At 42.2% G+C, this 19,965-nt stretch overlaps 1 protein-coding gene across 1 annotated transcript in view; it reads right to left on the reverse strand.

Moving 5' to 3' along the window:
• Positions 1-19,965, reverse strand: part of PRKDC (protein kinase, DNA-activated, catalytic subunit) — a 183,083-nt gene that overhangs the window by 90,918 nt on the left and 72,200 nt on the right. Inside the window, exons 37-46 of the mRNA XM_029923172.1 lie at positions 16,639-16,824; positions 16,175-16,273; positions 14,934-15,101; positions 13,191-13,318; positions 9,222-9,429; positions 6,051-6,229; positions 4,054-4,222; positions 3,739-3,804; positions 2,367-2,439; positions 1,175-1,323 (exon numbers count right to left, since the gene is read on the reverse strand). Coding sequence (XP_029779032.1) covers positions 1,175-1,323; positions 2,367-2,439; positions 3,739-3,804; positions 4,054-4,222; positions 6,051-6,229; positions 9,222-9,429; positions 13,191-13,318; positions 14,934-15,101; positions 16,175-16,273; positions 16,639-16,824 — 1,425 coding nt within the window. The remainder of the gene's footprint in view (positions 1-1,174; positions 1,324-2,366; positions 2,440-3,738; positions 3,805-4,053; positions 4,223-6,050; positions 6,230-9,221; positions 9,430-13,190; positions 13,319-14,933; positions 15,102-16,174; positions 16,274-16,638; positions 16,825-19,965) is intronic.

Consider the following 19,965-nt stretch of genomic DNA (forward strand, 5'->3'; position numbering starts at 1 on the left):
GGAGGACCAGACAGACCCGACGCGGGGCGCGGTCACCCCATCACGCTGGAGGACCAGACAGACCCGTCGCGGGGCGCGGTCACCCATCACGCTGGAGGACCAGACAGACCCGACGCGGGGCGCGGTCACCCATCACGCTGGAGGACCAGACAGACCCGACGCGGGGCGCGGTCACCCCATCAAGCTGGAGGCTCGAGGACTGAACCACGAGGCCTCAACGTAAACGGCCTGTTCACGGAGGAGGGCTCTCGCTGGCCAGTGTAGCCACAGCAGAACCAGCTCACACTGGTTACTGCCCAGCAGAAACGTAGGACATAATCTAGGTGAACGAACTAATGAATGGGCCCTCTTGGAAACATTCATTAAAAAAGAGAAGCCCACCCAGGAGGCGACATAAGGTACCAACTCCACCTCAACAACACTGCGCTGCTCCCACCCTCCTGGGGCAAAAAGCCCCTGGGCAGAGTAGGGCAAGAGCTGCCTGGCAGAGTCTGGGGACGGAGAAGGAGAGGGCGGGGTGCCCGCCTGGGGTTCCGGACCCGCCCCAGGAGGGCATCGAGTGTGGAGGAAAGCACAGGGGCTGAGAGAAAGAAGTCGTCACTCGGCGCGTACCAGAGAAACCGGGAAGGGAAGAAACCTGAATGAGCCCTGGACAGGAATCCGATGTGCCTGTGGAGCTCAGGGTTTTGCACATGCGAACACGTGTGTGCGCCCGCGTAAGCGCACACGGGTATGTCTACCTACACGTTTGCTATCTGTTTATGAGGTTAAGCTATGATTTGTGAGCACAGATGCACTCAGTTATCTCGGTTAGATAACATCAAATATTCAAACAGCCTCTTCACTTTCTGTGCAGAGAGAATGCAAGTCCTATCAGCAAGGCGTCTCAGTACGGTAATCATCTTTCTCCCTGGAAACCCTTACAGCTCGGATTTAAAACAGTAATCTCACGGGGACTGGTGAATGTGAGCGGGCCCCTGGAGAGAGCCTGCTTTCCCGTGCTGACACGGTCCAATGGGAGTCCACAGGATGGAAGGCTGGCATTTACATCTTGGAAAATTCTCCTAACGCTATTCTCTGAGGACTCCGTCAGAGAACTGGCTTCCCCTAGCAGTGGAGCCCGCTTTCCTTTACAAATGCCAACAGTATTTTTTAATATACGAAATGTGATCACCCGTCTCCACAAATGACCAGTGGTAGATTTAGGGTCCTGGGAACCGTATGAATAGCTCTGAACTCCAGTTGAGAAATCGAATTGACTCATTTCCTCACTCAGGCTGCTGTCTGCCAAATACGACAAGGAAGATATATAACGAGGGCCACCTAAGATATAAAGAACAAACACAGTTATTCAAATTAGCCAAAAATGTATTACTTTAAGCTCGACTGATATTAATAAAATTAAAAGACTAAGGCTTTTATCAATCCTGTGATTCTCAACTGATATCCAGACTAACAATCTAAAAGAAAATGGGGAAATTCTGCTTTTGTCCTTACTGAGCGGTTACTCTACACCGTCATGGACAAAGAAATTAAGTTAAACCACATACAACTTTTGTATACGATGTTAACAGAATTTCTTTGCATTTAAAATTTTGATGAGGTACATTTTACATATAAAGTCTAACATAAATGTGGGAAAAGATACTACTATAAAACAACCAATTCACATATGTACGGAATTTACAAAACTGGTCCAAATTTTATCCTCAAGTCAGGGGGAAAAAGGGTATAAAGAAAAATTAAGCAAAAAACTGAAACAAGGAGCATGTGAAGTAAGAGACAGATAATTTTATATCAGGAAGCCAGGAGAACTTCCTTCAAAGGCTGGCATTCAACAAAACGCTGATATCTGGGACCAAGAGTATTCCAGGCTGAGGTAACATCATGTGCAAATGCCCTGGGGCCTATAGGTGCAGGCAGGGGGCAGCACTACTGGGGCAGAGTGCGCAGGAGAGCAGCAAGGAGGCAGCTGGGGGGCAGGCCTCGGGCAGCTCTGTCCTCAGGGAGTGGAGCTGGCAGCGGTCTGGAGCAGAGGAGTGGCAGGCTGAGACATGCATTTTAACACCGATTTCTGAATGTATGTAAACAACCTACAGACATGGTCCATATGCAAACAAATAAATATCAACCGATCTTGCACTTTTAAGAAAAGCATACCATTTCTCAGCCCTCTCTGGTCACTCTGAGATCTTTCCATGTAGTTAAAAGTTTAGCAAATTGAATTTCTTTCAAAATAAAATTCTACTTACCACTTAAAACCTTTTCAAACTCTATTTCAACGGTCAGGCATATTTAAAACATTTTTTATTCACGTAACAAATGCCAACTATCAGAATCTTTCTCGTCACTTGAAAACAACCTACCTGAATCCCCATTTCCTGCTTCTCTGGCTTCTGTCCTAATTTCAATGTACTTCTTCCTTCTTTCCATAGGAACCTATCAGGCAAACCAAATGCAAAATTTAAAACTTTTTAAAACCTTATCACGATTTTCTCCTTGAGGAAATAGAATTTCCTGCCTTGGTGGGGTTCTGTGAGAATCTGTGGGAAATGCACTCCTTAAGGGCATTGGCCTGTATTTCTTTGTAGATTTTTTTAATGCTTTTAAATTTGATCCAAGTCTTGTTTAAAAATTAATTTTTTGAGGCACCTCGGTGGCTCAACTCGAATTTAGCTGAGGTCCTGATCTTGTAGTTCCTGGGATCAAGCCCCAAGTCAGGCTCCATGCTGACAGTGCAGAGCCTGCATGGGATTCTCTCTCTCTCTGTCCCTGCTCATGCTCCCTCTCTCTCAAAATGCATAAACATTAAAATATAAATAAAAAAATTTTTTGCCAACCTGCTTGAGGACCCAGGGTGGGCTGAGATGTGGCAGCCACGGGCGCAGGTTACTAACAGTCTGCACTTTACCTGTGAGCTCAGTGTCCTCAACTGTACGGTGATGGTATATCAGAGCACCTCACAATGCTGCTGCAAAATTTAGGAGTAACATAAAGCAAGTGTCTGAATGCTTATTAAACTAGTGCTATTATTTTTTTGATTTTTAGTTCTTTGAGCAGCATAACACCTTGAAAGAAGTACCCAATCTTGTTCCAAAAGGGCGGAAGGCAGGAAGCAACCATTTACATGAGATCATGACCCACTCAGAGATGCTCGAGGCAGCAGCTAAGCAGATTAACATGAATGCTAGTTCCTGACCCAGACCATGGCCTGCGAGCTCTAGCAATCTGCCCAATTCCCGTTTCCAATGGGCTGTGAAAAGCTGCAGCAACAATCTCCTAGCATTTGCTGAGGCTGGTGTGAAACTCAGCTAGGCTAAAATCAAGCTTGTCATGTCTGCCACAGTAAGTTGCCCACTTATCCACGTGACTTCAGCTCACAGCACCCCATTATCCTGCCAAATCACCCATGCGGGGCCACAGCGTTAGAGTTCTGTGTCTGGAAGGATCTTGATTTCACTGCACAGATAAATTTACTCAGCACAGAACTTCTGGGAAACAGCTCCGTTTATTGCCATTTTCTATCCTTTACTAGTTAAGAGAGCAAAAAACTGAGTTATGATCATGCTTTTATAGTTGCCTGAGAGACCAAACTACATGAAATGACCAGATTTTATAGTTCAAAGCAGGCTTGAATCCTGGGAATTTAATATGTTCATTAAAACATTTGTTTTGTTCTCCTATAGGCACTTGGTAAATTTTTTAAACTTAGGAACACCAGTGAAAAATGTCACTCACCTCAACTTCCACAGGAAATGTATAGCAGCGTTTCAGGTCAATCAGATTTTCAAAAATAAGCAAGTTCTGTAAATCAAAAAAGTCATGGTAAGAACATCTGAATAGTGGAGACTGTTACTGCGAATGCTAGTACAAAATTAATGCTACTCAATAATTCACAGAAGGCATTTTGGCTTCTAAAGTGTATATATGCAGAACTAAAAGAACTACACCTTTAGTATCACAAGAAGGTGCAAGTTATGACATAATTTTAGTTTACATAATCTAACTTGAAATCCGACAACGTTGGCAACAATGAAACCGTCAGAAGCCTACCTTTTCAGGTTTCTCGCTGAACAGGAAGCCTTGGTAAAATCTCAGTTCGGTGAAGACGCAGCAGATCACAGAAATGGCACAGTTGTAGGCAGCGCAGTGGTACCGTCTCCTGGTCTCCAGCAGCTGATTCTCGCCCGCCATGTTCTCCGTGAAGGCATCATAGCACAATCTGCAGGGCGGGTCCACGTTAGAAATCGATTCACCCAGCAGGGAGACCGTCGCTCAAGCCCAGCAATGCCTGGCAACAGGACCTCAATTCGATTTAGCCTTTTCAGAGTGGCCGGTGTGAGCCCGGCACAGTACCAAGTACCCAAAAGGCCAAGAGCAGCCAGCCGCCGCTGGACGCACAGGGCAGGCGGCAGCGTCCCGGGATTCCCGACGCCGTGGCAAGCTCGGCGATGGCACGACGCGCAGTAAGCTGGGGGGTGGAAGCCGGGAGGATGGCCGGCAACCCAGGTGGAGGGGCCAACAAAGGCTTTGAGAGAAGTCATCTGAACCGAATTTTGATTCCTACGTTATGTGAGGATTGTGAGCAGAGAGGAGTGTCACGTACAGGACGCATTCGCCACACTGTGTGCGGAAGATGAGGGGGGCATCGGCGGTGCCCCGCGGTGAGCCAGAGGCGGAGGGCTGCCTGCCGGGCTCAGGAGCCGGGCTTCTGCACGACGGCGTCGCCAAACACGCCCGGGTGGCCGGGTACTTTTGAGAACAGTTCTGTCGGGACGCCTGGGCAGCTCAGTCAGTGCCTGACTTCGGCTCAGGTCATGATCTCGCGGTTCGTGGGTTCGAGCCCCGCGTGGGGCTCTGTGCTGACAGCTAGCTCCGAGCCTGGAGCCTGCTTCGGATTCTGTGTCTCCCTCTCGCTCTGCCCCCCCACCTCCTTCTCTGCCCACGCACGCGCGCTCTCTCTCTCAGTCTCTCTAACATGAACATTAAAATAGTAAAAACAACAAAGAAAACCGTTTCTTCCGAGCACGGCCACGCCCACTCGTCGGCGTCTGGATTACCACTGCGCTGCCAGTACATGGAGCAGGTGCAAGAGGCCAGACAGCCTGCAAACCAGAAAGTAGTTCCTTTCCGGCGGGACCCTTACGGAAGAAGTCTGCTGCCGCTGCCCCTGGAGTGTTTGAGGCAGGAGGACGCCAAGAGTCGGGTTCGCGCTGCGGAGACCCTGCCGCCCTGGCAGCACAGACAAAGCTGCCCGCCTGGCCGGGAGCAGAGCGGAGTAGGGAGAGTAGCCAGGGGACCGCCCGACGCCGCACCGCTGGAGGGGACGGAGCGGAGGAGAGGCGCCCGTCTTCGGAGCGCGGAGGGGACACGCCCCTCCAGAGCTGGTGACCGACAGGGCGCGCGCAGGCCGGCGGGGGAGGACGAAGGAAAATTAGACGGCACTCAAGGCTCGATGGAGGGACAGCACTTCCGGAGGAGGTGGAAGAAGGACCAGGGTAAGAGGAGCGTAAGGACAGGCTTGCTTGGGAAATGCCAAAGAAGACTGACAAGGTCTGTGGCAATAGTTACTGAGAGGGGACTTCATCAGAAGGCCAGGTTTAGAGGAAATGTGTGTGATTACTTACTTTACAGAATACCTGCTTAAACGTACAATCATGCCTTTAATTTCAAATGGAGATCAGGAAAAATAAAACACATAAATCCTTTCATACTGCAAATCATACCACTAAAAAGATATTAACCTAGTAAGGGAGGAAAATGGTAGGAAAAAACAACAGAAGAAATGAAGGTTTTTTTCCCTATAAAAGAGGAGTATAGAAAAAAACACATTACCCATAGTCTCCTAAATTAAAGTCCACCTAAGTAGTTTGTACATAAGGAAAAAAAAACAAGAAAACTACAAAAACTCATACTTAAATAAACAAACATTCACATTAAAAACATGCATAAAATATATGCATCAAAAATATTGACGAATCAATACAACCCCAAATATGCATCAAAAATATTAACGAATCAAATACAACCCCAAATTAACTAAATCTTACTTAATAAGTGTCTTTGTAAGTTCACTTCCTTCTGTAACACACGAGCCATGGAAAACTTGATTAATTTTAGACTCCTTCGAATGAACATCATCTTTTGGAAGACGAGAATACATCACATCTAGAATCTTATAACAGCCCATCTTCTTGGTGATTTGAGTATCAAAGGCAGATTCATTTAGCTACGGAAAAGTAACAAGTAATTATCTTTGGTCTTATTAAACAAGAAAAGGAGTTTATGAATATATAAAATGTTCAACTAAATATATTTAATACTCAATGCTCTTTTTTTAACAAAAACAGTCGAAAATAATTGAAAGTAATTTTAACAAAGATGTTGATTCACTTCAGTCGGAGGTTGCCGAAGCTCAGAAACATGGGTATAAGTATTGATGTATTGTATTGAATGTGCCAGGAAATAACACATAATGTCCAAACAGTGAAGGACTTTTGCACAAAATCTTATCAAAGTCATGACAATAGCAGGTAAAACTTCAATGTATTAAAACAACAAAATTTTCAGCGATTTATGGTATTTCCTAAAGATATCCAAATCCTAATTCCCAGAACCTATGAGTGAGTTCTCATAAGGCAAAAAAAGGACTTTGCAAAAGTGATTAAGGATCTTGAGATTCGTGGACAGTTCTATTTGGTCATGTGGGCTCTAGGTGAGATCACACATAACCTTGCAAGAGGACGGGAAAGGGGTGAGACAGAAAGGAAAAGGCAATGGGATGACAGAATTAGAGGTCAGAGTGATGCAGGCACATACTAAGGAATGCCAGCAGCCGCCAGAAGCGGGAGGACATGAGAAGGGGACACTCAGAGCCACTAGGTCAAGCACGGCCATGGCAACACCATAAATTTAGCTCAGTGAAACTAATACTGGACTTCTGGCCTCCAAAACTTGGAGAGAATACATTTTGTTGTTCTAAGCCACCACCAAGCTTATGGTAATTTATTACTTGAAGGTTCAGGAAATAACACATATTTTGACATCGAGAGTTGAATCTATTGTAACAAATGCCAAAAATATGAATGTGAATTTGGAATTGGATGATGGGTAGAGGCTGAAAGAAATTTGCCATGCATGACAGAAAAAGACTACACTGCCTGCAGCGACGGCTGGTGGAAGGCCCGGCTGGTGAGAGCTAAGAAGGAAGCGAAAAAGCCAAATTGTCTCAGAGAACATCTCAATCACCATCAACATATTCTTGGTACAAATATGGATGTTAAAGTAGCCGCCAGTGAGGTCTCAGAAGGAAATAAAGAACATATTTTTGACACTGAAGGAAAGGGGACCCTTGCACAGCGGCAGAAAACGTAGCTGGGTGGTGTTCTGTGGTGGCACACACAGCACAACCTACAAGCACTTGAATATTCAGGAAATTTCCAAGCACATTTTTTGAAAGTGCTACCTGCTTTCTTCTTTGCTGCTTAAAATAAAATGTGAGGGGCAAGAGATAAATTGAATTAGGAACCACTAGGCAAAAAGAACCAAACCTTGATGATTTGAGAAATTCTCAGCTTATCCAGAGTACAAGAGCCTAACATTAGGAGCTTCAGCGTTTAGAAAAGCGGCTCCAGAGACGACAAGGGTGCGGCTGGACGTCTCGGGCGAGTGCTGAAGAAAGCAAGCATGGGACTCAGGGGTGCCCTCCACCGTGTCATGAGACCAGGAACAGAGATGGACTTGTCCACCAGGAAATGCGGAGGGCTCTCCTGTGTAATGGATAACCGCTGAGACATAAAAGGAGAGGTACAGAGTTTTTGAGAATGTTACACCGGAAGAAACACCACCAGTTTGGACTGAAAGGGACAAAGACAAATGAAATGAAAAAAGACTGTTGTAATCCCTGAACTCTACACGGAAGAAAAACAAATGGTTTACTTTCTCGTTTCACAGGCCCACAGACGGGAAGAGTTTTGCCCCGTGATGGATCCCACCCGGGATCCCACCCACACCGGACTGGTATGGTTTGAATGAGGAAAGTTGGAGGACTCTGACTGATGATGTTCGGATGCAATTCTGCACTTAAGAGCTGATGCTACAGTGCATTTAGACTTTGGGGGATACTGCAATGGGATCGATGTATTCTGCAAGAGGGAACGTTCGGTACAGGTGGGCTGTATTTGACTGAATAATATCCACACACAAAGACCCACGTTTTAACCACTGGATCCATGAATGTTATGACTAAAAAGGACTATACGGATGAAATCAAGTACTGGATCCTGAGATGGGGAGATGATCCAAGTGGGCCCTCAATACAATCACATATTTATAAGAGGGAGGCAGAGAGAGATGAGACAGAAGAGGAGGGGGAAGTGTGACCACAGAAGCACAGAGAGGAGTGACATGGCCACATGCCACAGAATGTGGCAGCTGCCAGAAGCTAGCAGAGGCAAAGAACGGATTTTCCCCTAGGACCACTGGGGCCTTGCAACACCTTGGTTTCAGCCCCAGGAAACGGATTTCTGGCCTGCAGAACTATGAGAGAATAAATTTCTGTTCTTCTAAGCCATGCTGGTGGTAATTTGTTACAGCACCCTCAAGAAACTAATGCTACAAGTTGTTACCAAACTGTCGAGGAATGCTCTTTGAGCAACAGAGATCCTCTGATTGAACACACTGCAGTTTTTTTTTTAATTTTTTTTATGGTTTTTATTTATTTTTAAGAGACAGAGACAGTGAGAGCAGGGGAGGGTCAGAGAGAGAGGGAGACACAGAATCCGAAGCAGGCTCCAGGCTCTGAGGTAGCCATCAGCACAGAGCCCGACGCGGGGCTCGAACCCATGAACCGCGAGATCATGACCTGAGCCAAAGCCGGATGCTTAACCAACTGAGCCACCCAGGCGCCCCCACACTGCAGTTTTTAAGAACACTGGCTGAGAAGATTTATCAGGACTTATCAGTAGTCAATTTAAGGGGCGCCTGGGTGGCACAGTTGGTTAAGTGTCCAACTTCAGCTCAGGTAATGATCTCATGGTTCATGAGTTCAAGCCCCATGTCGGGCTCTGTGCTGACAGCTCAAACCTTCGAGCCTGCTCCGGATTCTGTGTCTCCCTTTCTCTCTGCCTCTCCCCTGTTCACACTCTGTCTTACTCTCTCTCAAAAATAATAAATGAAACATTAAAAAAGTAGTAGTACACTTAACAATAGATGTACAATACCTTTGTGAATCTAGACTTCAAGACATCAACGGCATCCACCACAATTTTGCTGAAGAATTCTCTCAAAGCGTTCAGGCTGCAGTGCCGCAGCAGAGTGAGGAGAGAGCGATCTACAAACGCCTGGCGAGTGACATTTGAAAGCAGGTCATCCCTCTTGAACATCGTGTACACACTTTCCAAAAGGGCTAATTGTGTGACACAGGAACTCCTAAGAAAAACAGAAAATTATATGAACATCCCTGCTTTGAACAAATATTTTATGAGTGCCTACCCATATAACAAGCAGAACAAACACCAATGACTACAAATTTAAAAAATTAACTTTAAAGATTATATATACATATAAAAATAAAGCATGAATAACAAGAAGCATTTGTACATACACCATGTTATTAAACTCATCCCCAGAAATCCTCATGCCAAATTTAGGCATTCAGAACAGTTTTCATTTACTTTCAAACCTGATCTTGTTTAGAAAACATCTGGAAGGCTGTGGGAGATCTCAGGTCTGAAGATGATCACAATTCCAGAATTTGAAACTCCTGAATTATAATTTAAAAACTCTAGTCTCTTCTTAGTAAACTGTCATTCCTATTTCCTATACAGAGACACATTCATCTGACTCTTTATATTCTCATCTGGAAGAAAAGATACTTGAATGCTCATCTAGAAGATTTTGTCTATAAATCCATAGACGAAGAATGCAGAGTTAGTTTCCTCACCTATAAGAATATGAGGTTAGGACTAAATGATCATTAAAATCCTTTTCTAGTTCTAAAATCCTGATACTCAGAAATTAAATACGAAGCCGCGCAAAAATACTAGATGAAGGTAATTCGGTCACAAAAGTGCACGGCTGCAGGGCGCTCCTAGATGCTACCCGGGCTTCTGGAATATTTACGTGGGCACTGCCTTAGATCTACATTCTTCTGAAGAGCTTCCTGATACTGAGCACGACGGAGGTGCACAGCTCTGAAACTCTTATATAGGAAGTTAAAAGGAAGAGGAGGAGGAAAGGGAAAGGAAAAAGAGCAAAAATTTGGTAACAAAATTGGGCGAGCAGATAGCTGACTGAAAAATAAATGCAAATGAGCTCTAAATACATGAACATCTGCTCTCCTTCACGCATAATAAGAGACACATGAATTAACACAACACTGAGAGCCCCTCACCTACACAACTGGAAAACACCCAGCTTCTGGCAATCTACTCTACCAGCGAGCCTGGGACGAGGCCGCCTCTCGCACACCGCCGCGGGAATGCCAATCATTACGGCCTCAGAATTAGGGATGTGGTGAAAGCTAGCAGAAATCACAAACACATTCACCTTCCGGATTACGTGTCGGAACCCACTCCGAACACACACTGGGAAAATACAAAATGACATATACACCGGGCTATTCACGGTGACACTATTTTTAATAGCAAAAGATTGAGCCCAAGTCTATCAGTAGGGGCTGCTTCAAAATACGACGCTACACTGAATAATTATGCAGTTCTTTAAATAAAAAAGGACTGAAGGTCTCTGGGTACTGACATGTACTGATTCGCAGAAGACATGAAATAGAAAACAGGGGAGGGGAATAGGAACAAGAGAAGGGACAGAAACCAGCAGTGAGACTCCTAAATATAGCTCATTACACGGTTAGGACTTTCAAATCACGTCAACGTTTTACACGTTAAAAAAATTAAATCAAAAGAAAAAAGATAAACAACTTCTAAAATTGGTAATTAACTGAAGTAAGCACACCTAATTGGTGTAATAGCTACATACTGAAGAAAATTTACCAAGTGATTTTGGAACACGAACTGTGTATTCTCAGAAAGTAAGTAAATTATAATTAAAATGAAAATTTTAAACTGAACATACACACACATACACAAGTCTTGCTAGAATTTTTCCGTGGATTTCATTAAATTTATGTATCAACTTAACAGAACTGCCATGGTAACAATATTGAATATTCAAATTAATGAACATGGAATCTCTCTCCATTTATTTAAATCTTTACTTTTTTTATTTCCTTCAGCAATGGGCTGTAATTTTTAGTGCACAAGTCTTGCATTTCTTTTGTTGAATATACTACTAAATTTATTACTTTGCTCTTTATGATGCTATTAAGAATGCAATTATTTTCCTGGTTATAGTTTTGAAATGTCTTCTGCTCACATACAGATAAACAATTGATTTCTGGACACTGATCCTGTATCCTACAAACTTCCTATAATTGCTTATTAGTTCTGAAAGCTTTTTATAGATCTTGAGGATATTCTCCTTTCTGTCATCTGAAAATAAGGGCAGTTTTGCTTCTTTTTTTCCAATCTAGTTGCCTTTTACATTTTTGAAAGAGAAACAGTCTGACGGGGGAGGGGCAGAGAGAGGGGGCGACACAGAATCCCAAGCAGGCTCAAGGCTCTGAGCTGTCAGCACAGAGCTCAATGTGGGGCTCACACTCACTAACTGTGAGATCATGACCTGAGCCGAAGAAGGACGCTTGACCAACTGTGCCACTCAGGCGTTCCCTTTGCTGGATGTGTTTTGTTTTGTTTTTTTTTTAAAATACATTTTTGAAAATTTTTGTGTCTATATTCACAAAAGATATTGGTCTCTAGGTTTCTTGCAATATTTCTATCTGGCTTTGTTATCTGTGTGATACTAGTCTCATAGGATAAGTTGCAAATGATTCCTTTCTCCTCTATTTTCTGAAAAGTTTATAAAGTGTTGATATTATTTTTTCTTCAAACATTTGATGAAAATTCACCAGTGAAGCTATCTGGGTCTGGGCTTTCCTTTGAGAGATTTTATTCTTTTCTTTTTATGAGAAGATTTTAAATGAGTAATTATATTTATTTACTTATTAAAGGTTATACTCAGATTTTCTATTTCTTCTTGAGTCAGTTTTGATAATTTGTGACTTTTTAGGAATTTGTCCGTTTTAGTTAAGTTGCTAAATTTGTTGAATAATGGTGTTCATATTCCCTTATAAACTTTTTAATTTCTGAGAGGTCAGTGGTTCCCTCTTTCTTTCCTAATTTTCATGAACTGTACCTTCTTTTTTATTCCTAGTTTGTCTAGCTAGCAGTTGTCAATTTCATTTACCTTTTCACAGAGCCAATTTCTGTTTCACTGATTTTTCTCCACCATTTTTCTGCTTTTGATGTCATTAATTGTCATTCTAATTTTCATTATTCCTTCCCTCTGCTTCCCTTCAATTTAGTTTTCTTTTTCTTGATTTTAAGGTACAGGTTTATATTACTGATTTAGGATATTTATTTTCTAACATAGGTATTAAAAGATACAAATTCCTCTGTAAGCACTGCTTGAGTTCTATCTCATACATTTGGATATGCTTTATCAGGTAAATTGAGGAGGTAACAAACTGTGTAGGCCCACTGTCCAGGTTTCTTTAACGACAACAAAAAACAAGAGGGTAGGGGCTGTTCTAGATGAAGACAGACTTGGAGACAACAGTGAAATGCCAGGTGAGAACAATGCCTCCTCTGGAACAGAATTAAGATAAACCAACAGTCTGGAGCATCGAAGACTACCGGAGAAATCTGAAAATGAAGGTACTGATAATTTGTCTCCATTGAGAATCGTACTATATCAACTCAGGAATAACAGTGTAATTTTAAATATACATACAGAAGTTCTTAGAGGCGAAGTTACATGGCATCAGGGATCTGCTTTATTGCAAGAACTACAGCACGAGAGAAAAGAGGCTAAAATAGGGGTGGTGGCGCTGAAGAACGCTGAGGCGTGCTCCATCACGGTGCTTGCCCTCTGGCTTTGAGTGTTTAAAATTTTCACAGTAAGTTCTTTTTTCCTCCAAGAAAAACAAAATAAAACTTAGCTACAAGAGTTGACTGCATTGCCATTCAACTTTTTTTGGAACAGAGAAGATAATTCCCCAAAGAAATATAATGTATATGGCTTCCTGGGTCCCAAACTAGAACTGAATGACTTACTTTCCAGCAATCTTTTTGAAAGTAGATTGAAATAATTCTTCCATAACATGCTGCTGTTCCCGACAAAGAATTTCTGTCATCAACTGCAACAGTACAGGACTTTGAGATAATTCCAACGCATCTAGGAACTAGGAAAAAAATAATAGTTTCCTTGCGTTTTTATTTTTGTTCTGTTTTTAGGAGTCCTAACAAAACAGAATATTAAACAGGCTTTCACAGAGAATTAACAAATGCTAATACTTTCACCATTTGTGCAGCTGTCATGAATGCCTGGCAGATAATAATGTTTGCTAAGCATTTGAGTATTGACTCCTCTAAGGTTTTGCAGCTACTTTTCCCTCTTACAGTGGTCAGGATCCTCTACAGATCTGATGCCGGATCCTGAAATTCCACGACGACACGCTGTCACGGAGGACTTCATCTTCACCTCCAGGAGCTCAGGGCTCTGTCGTTCCGGGGGGCCGTGTCCTTCCCACACCGCCTTCATCGCCCAGCGGCTGCTCCGGCTCCTCACCTCACGTCCTCACCTCTACTCCCCCGTCTCCCATGTCCACGTCTGTTGTTCTGGTTTCTAGGAAATACCCTCAATTTCATCTCCTGTTTTGTGAAGTTTTGGGTTTTTTTAAATTTGGTTTTATGTATTTAATCTCCAAGGGCACTTATTTGTTCTACGTCGTGGACACAATACCTTCTCTCCTCTCTGAAGTTACTCTGACAGTTTCTTATACACGTTCTCATCTCCATCTCCCTTTGTTGACTCAGGCCCCTCTGAGTTCCTTCTTCCTGATGCTTTACACCTTTTTAGGCTGAAATTTTCTTCAATTAAGTAACTGCACTTATATTTACCTTAGACCATTTACATTAAGAGAAAGTACTGTGGATGCAGTAATTATTAGGGAACAGACTGCTTGGGAACAGGACACTTGGATGCTACCACTACATCAATGATCTGCTAATTGCAGAAATGCAGCATTCAAGAGAAATGAGGCAGTCACCACTTTCACCAGGCTTCCAGACTCGAGGTCACTACCAATGGAACAATGATACTGTTTGCCTCCTGAGATGCTGTTGCCAAAAAGATCAGCCTGAATCTCATAACCACACATGAAGCCTAACTTCTAGTTCAGAGGAAGCACAGAGGATGGTGGAAAGTGAAAGAACACCTCATGGAAACAATCAAACAGGGGACAATATCCAAGGGAAGTATTCAAGAGAAAATTCGGACGTTTCCTCCAGAAACACAATGTCACGGAAAAATAAAAGGGATGGGGGTGAAGTAGCTCTAGATTGAAAGATACGAGACACGCAACAACTCGGTTTGATCATTAATTAAGATGCTGGTTTGAAAAAAACAGCTACACGTGGGGACATTTAGAGAAATGTGAATACGGACCACGTAACACACAGTGTCAGAGGAGGGCTAACTCTCTTAGGTGTAAAACCAGTTTTACGCCATTCTTAGAGAACATGCAGCTTGAGGTATTCAGGGGTGAAGTATCATGACGCCTGAAACTAACCTGCAAATGTGTCAGCCAAAACAAACACACCACAGGCATTCATATACAGATAAAGCAGGTATGACAAAATAATTAAAGATGGCTAAGATGCTTGTTTGACTATTCTCTCAATTTTTCCATATATTAGATACTTCTCTGACTCTGAATATTTCAGTTACTTCTTTTCATCCAGAAGTGCAACAGAAAAACATTGTTTTAATTTTACTTAGTACTACTAAAAACTAACCTTTTTCATGCAATCTACATAATTATTGTACCGCAGAGTTCCTGGGGGAAATTCTTCAGACTTCATGGGGAAATTAGAAACGATAAGCTTTTCCAGAACATGCTTAAGGTCTTCAAGACTGCCTCCAGTGAGATTGGTAAAGAATGGAAGAAGAATTACAGCTTGACCCTGTGGGAACAATACATACTAATATATGAAACTGTACCGGCCAGGGCTTAGGAATCCTACAGAATAAATAAAATTACTGCTTTCTAAAGGCTTTGCAAATAGAGCACTGTGTGGATTCAATGAATGACTTCAGAACACCTTCTAGACTACCCTGAAGACCAACCTGAAGGCAATGCTATACCTCAGCTTCTTACTCTAGAGGCCAGTGGGCCAACTCAGGGCCAATGTTAACTTAATCAACATGTAATTAAACAGGATGGTGTCTATGATTCTGTGTGTGATTTCTCCTTCTACAAATACAGACTCTAGTAGCGATAACCTGGAAAAGTTTGGTATGGAAAGTGCACCTGGCACGACTTATGGGGTGATTTATAAGTATTCTCTCACAGGACTAATTCAGAACTTCATGAGAGCAGAAGAAACTAGAAGGAAGTAGATGCTGCTTTCTATCTCCCTTGTGTAGCAAGTAAGTTCCCAGATTCTCATACTGAGGAATGAGAAACTTGGTTAACCATGAAACAGAAAATTCCAAAGAAATATCTTCATGACCTCATAAAAAGATGGCTTTCATTAGGCTGCATTTTAGTAGAACATAAAATCTATTATAGGACTTTAAAATTAAAATATTAAATTTTTGACCCTAAAACTTACCAAGATATACTTACTAACAGAAAAATAATGGAATAATAGTTTAAATTCTGTCATTTGCTAATACAGCAATTCTCAAAAAAGCCAATTTGAATCATACATGTGCAAAAGTAAATGTTAATTCTTCTAAGTATGATAAGCTCACTGTGACTATATTTATCTTTTAGAGACATACAAAAGAACGCACAGATCAGATACCATGATGCCGGTCTCCCTCACGGGTGGGAGTGGCTGCGTGGTGGAAGAGAGACGGCCACAGACAGGCGGCCACTGGGGCTGCGTGACAGGTGCATAGGGGCTACTCTCTGCTAGTATGTTTGCAAGTTTCCATAGTAAAACACAGAAAACATCACAAATATGCAAAAGTGTAAAATGGGAAAAGAGTGGAGAATGTAATTTGAAAAAAAAATTTTTTCCTTACTTACCTTTAAATGTAAACCCAATTTTGAATCACCAAGTAGACTAACATATGTTGTAAAAACTTCAGAGAATGCACTGTGGTTTGTATTAAAAGATGGATCAATCTAAAGGAAGGTAATAAAAACATGGTACATTTCCATATTATGTCTCTGAATTCCTTTAACACATCTTCCAAGTTATTTAACTTTAGAAATAACCTATAAATTTGTTCTCGTGATTCAAAAATATTTTAACAATTCTTGTTCTGAGATATTCTGAAACTATCTGGTAAGACAATGCATGCAAAAACACTAAAAAAGTATAAGATAAAGTACAAGAAACAGAAAAAGTATAATGTAATCAGCAACTGTCTAACATAAATGTTTTTTATTTATCAAACCAATGAGCTCTTAAGAAACCTCCATCAAATTTTTCAAGATACAATTTATAGATCCTAAAACAACTGACTTTTTCAGATTTCTTAAGATACCTGCAGAATTTTTGCCAGTAAGGTCAGCACTGCTGTTTTACTTTCAGGAGCAGACTCTCTGGCCCACCACGAGTCCCACGTCCTCCAGTTGTGCAGAATTGTACTCGTGAGTCTCAGTCCTTGGTGTTTCTGGCTGGCTCGATCCCTGAAGCTCTGATCTAACATTCCATTCAAAACGGCGCTCACCTGAAACAAGCGCGTGGTGCGTGAAGAAACATCCTCAATATCCAGAATGACGGGGAGAATAGGTTTTCACTCAGAAGTGTAACAGGAAAAACTTAACAGAGGACCATGGGGAGGGGGAGGGGGGAAAAGAGATACGGCGAGGGAGGAAGGCAAATCATGAGAGACTCTTGAATACCGAGAACAAACAAAGGGCTGATGGGGGAGGGGGAGAGGGGAAGGGGGTGACGGGCATGGAGGAGGGCACTTGTGGGGGTGAGCACTGGGTGTTATATGGAAACCACCTGACAATAAACTATAAAAGAAAAAATAAATTTTTCTTTTAGTCTCTTTATTCTTGGAAAATAAAGGCACTTTCCATAAGAGCTGTTTATTTCACAACTCCTCAAACTTGGGAAGAGCAACTTAACATGTAAATTCTCCCACAGAAGCATAAGGTGGTCTCCTTTCTGGAATCATGCATGTCCTACTTACTGGTTTCTTAGAATCGGGGGCATTCCCAATGAGAGGAAGCAGTACTCTCCTCTGTTACACACGTACATGTGCAGAAGCACACACATGGGCTCACACGCACACACTTCCTGTCCCGCCACCTCTCTGACAGTGACGTCCTCATCTGGGTTAGATTAATATTCAATATTCTTATCATTAGGACAATGTAAACATCTTTGCACAACATTTTGATCTCCCTGAAGTTAATACTTGCCTGCTTCCTTTGTATTTTCAATGTGCTATCATTATTTGTCATCAAATTCTCCCAAATTAATGAATTCTCCTCAAGACATCTACACAGATCAGAAAGTCCATCAGCTCATCTTAGGGGCAGCACAGCTCCCACTCTGGAATGTCCGTGATCACCGCTCTCTGGGTGTCACCTAGGCACCCTCCAGGAGACTGGTCCCTTTCCCTCTGTCTGGGGCAACTTCCCAGATCCAACATCTTCCTCCTTCTTGACTGACTAATAAGAGTGCAGGGGAGATCAGATTCCTGAGACCCGGCATATCTGACCCATCAACTCTCACATATGACTGGTGGTCTGGCCGGAATCAGAACTGCAGGTTGGAATCTTCTTTACTGGGCTGTGAAGGAAATTTGGCTTACAGTCTTCCAGGGTCCTCTTTGCAGTGGGAAGACAAGTGGCATCTCATCTCTTGATCCCTTTGAATGTAATCAGGTTGTCTCCTAAAGAAACCTTTTAGTCTTTTCTCATGGTGACCCCCGTGGGTCTGAATTTTCAAGAAATGTGACCCATGTGGAGCCACTTTCATATGCTGTGCTGGATATTCAATGTCCCTTTCCCATCTGGAAACTCAAGGCCGTCGATTCAGGCACATTCTCCTGAGCTGAGCTATGCATTAAGGCCTTGCCTTGGGCCCGTCTCCCCTCCGGGGTGGAGGTCCTGGGGCTAGACCTTATCAGTAGATCCCAAGTTTCCTCATGTTCTCTCTACTACTTTCTGTTTTGCCTTTTTACTTTATTCTCTCTGAGAGTTCCTAAGTTTTATCTTCCAAACACATTTCATTTTTAATTTCTGATGCCTATGCTTAGTTCCCAAAAGTTCTTTTCTGTATGGTGTTCTTTTCAGTACCAATTCTTACTTTGTCAATACACTGTCTTCTTTCATCTCTCTGATGTTCTTTTCTTTTTATATTTCTATCTCACTGAATAGTCTTTGTGTCAAGTGGCTGTGTAGTTGCGTCTCACTTTTAGAATCTATTTCCTCAAAGGCTGGTGTTCCTTGGCTGTGGGCACATATTGAGGAACTGACTAGAGGTGCCGGCAGTAGGCCAGGGTCACTGGCAGTACAGGTCTCTGTAGGCTGATCTGGCTGGGCAATGATGATACTTAATCTTTACTTTCTCTTAGTCTTGTCAAAATATTCTGATATCCTGCCTAAGGGCATACACCTAACTGACCATATTTTGGGAGCCAAACTCGGGGAAAAGAGCTAAGAGCCTCAAAGTGCAGACTTCAGGGAGGTTTTCACTTAACTTCCTTATTTCAAGAAGGTATTCCTACACCAAAGATGTACAAAGCATCATAAGAGACCACGATGAACAATCACCAAGAAATTGGACAACCCAGAAGAAATGGATTCCCTATAAACATACAAGTTACCAGAACTGAATTATGGAAAGATAATTTGAACATGTCAATTAACAGTAAGGAGGTTGAATTAGTAATCAAAAACCTCCCAGCAAACAAATGTCTAGGAGCTGAATGGCTTCACTGGTAAATTCTACCAAACATTTAAGGAAGAACTAATACCAATCCTTCTCAAACTCTTCTAAAAAAGCTAGAAGATAAGAGAACACTTGCATACTTATCCTATGAGGCCAGCATGACCCTGGTACCAAAATCAGATAAGGAAACTACAAGAAAAGAAAATTAAGGAAAATAACTGATGAACTTAGATATAAAATTCCTTAACAAAACATCAGCAAGTCAAACTCAACAATACTTTAAAAGGATCATATACCATGATCAAGTGGGGTTTATTTCAGGTATGCCAGAATGGTCAACATTCACAATTAGTGTGATAAGCTCTATTAACAAAATAAAGAATAAAAATCATATAATCATCTTAACAGACGCGGAACAAAATTTGACAATATTCAATAACTATTCATGAGAAAATCTCAACAAACTGGGTACAGAGAGAACATGCTTCAACATAATAAAGTCCATATATGACAAATGTACAGCTGACATCATACCCAACAGTGAAAACCTGAAGAGCTTTTCCCTACAACCAGGAACAAGAAAGGAGGTCCACTTTCACTTCTATTCCCCATGGTACTAGAAGTCCTACCCACAGCTATCAGAAAAGAAAATGCAATAAGAGGCATCACAACCAGAAAAGAAGTAGTAACGCTGTCTCTATTTGCAGATGGCATGATACTATATAATAGGAAACCCTAAAGACTCCACCGAAAAACCTGGTAAAACTATTCAACAAATTCACTATAGTTATAGGATACGAAACCAATATACAAAAATCTGTTGCATTTCTATACAGTTTCTATATAAGAAAGTGAAACTTAGAAAACAATCCCATTTACAGTTGTATCAAAAAGAATAAAATACCTTGGAGTGCCTGGGTGACTCAGTCAGTTAAGCATCTGACTCTTTTTTTTTTTTTTA

The sequence above is a fragment of the Suricata suricatta genome, chromosome 15 (assembly GCF_006229205.1).
Source record: "Suricata suricatta isolate VVHF042 chromosome 15, meerkat_22Aug2017_6uvM2_HiC, whole genome shotgun sequence".
Taxonomy (NCBI): domain Eukaryota; kingdom Metazoa; phylum Chordata; class Mammalia; order Carnivora; family Herpestidae; genus Suricata; species Suricata suricatta.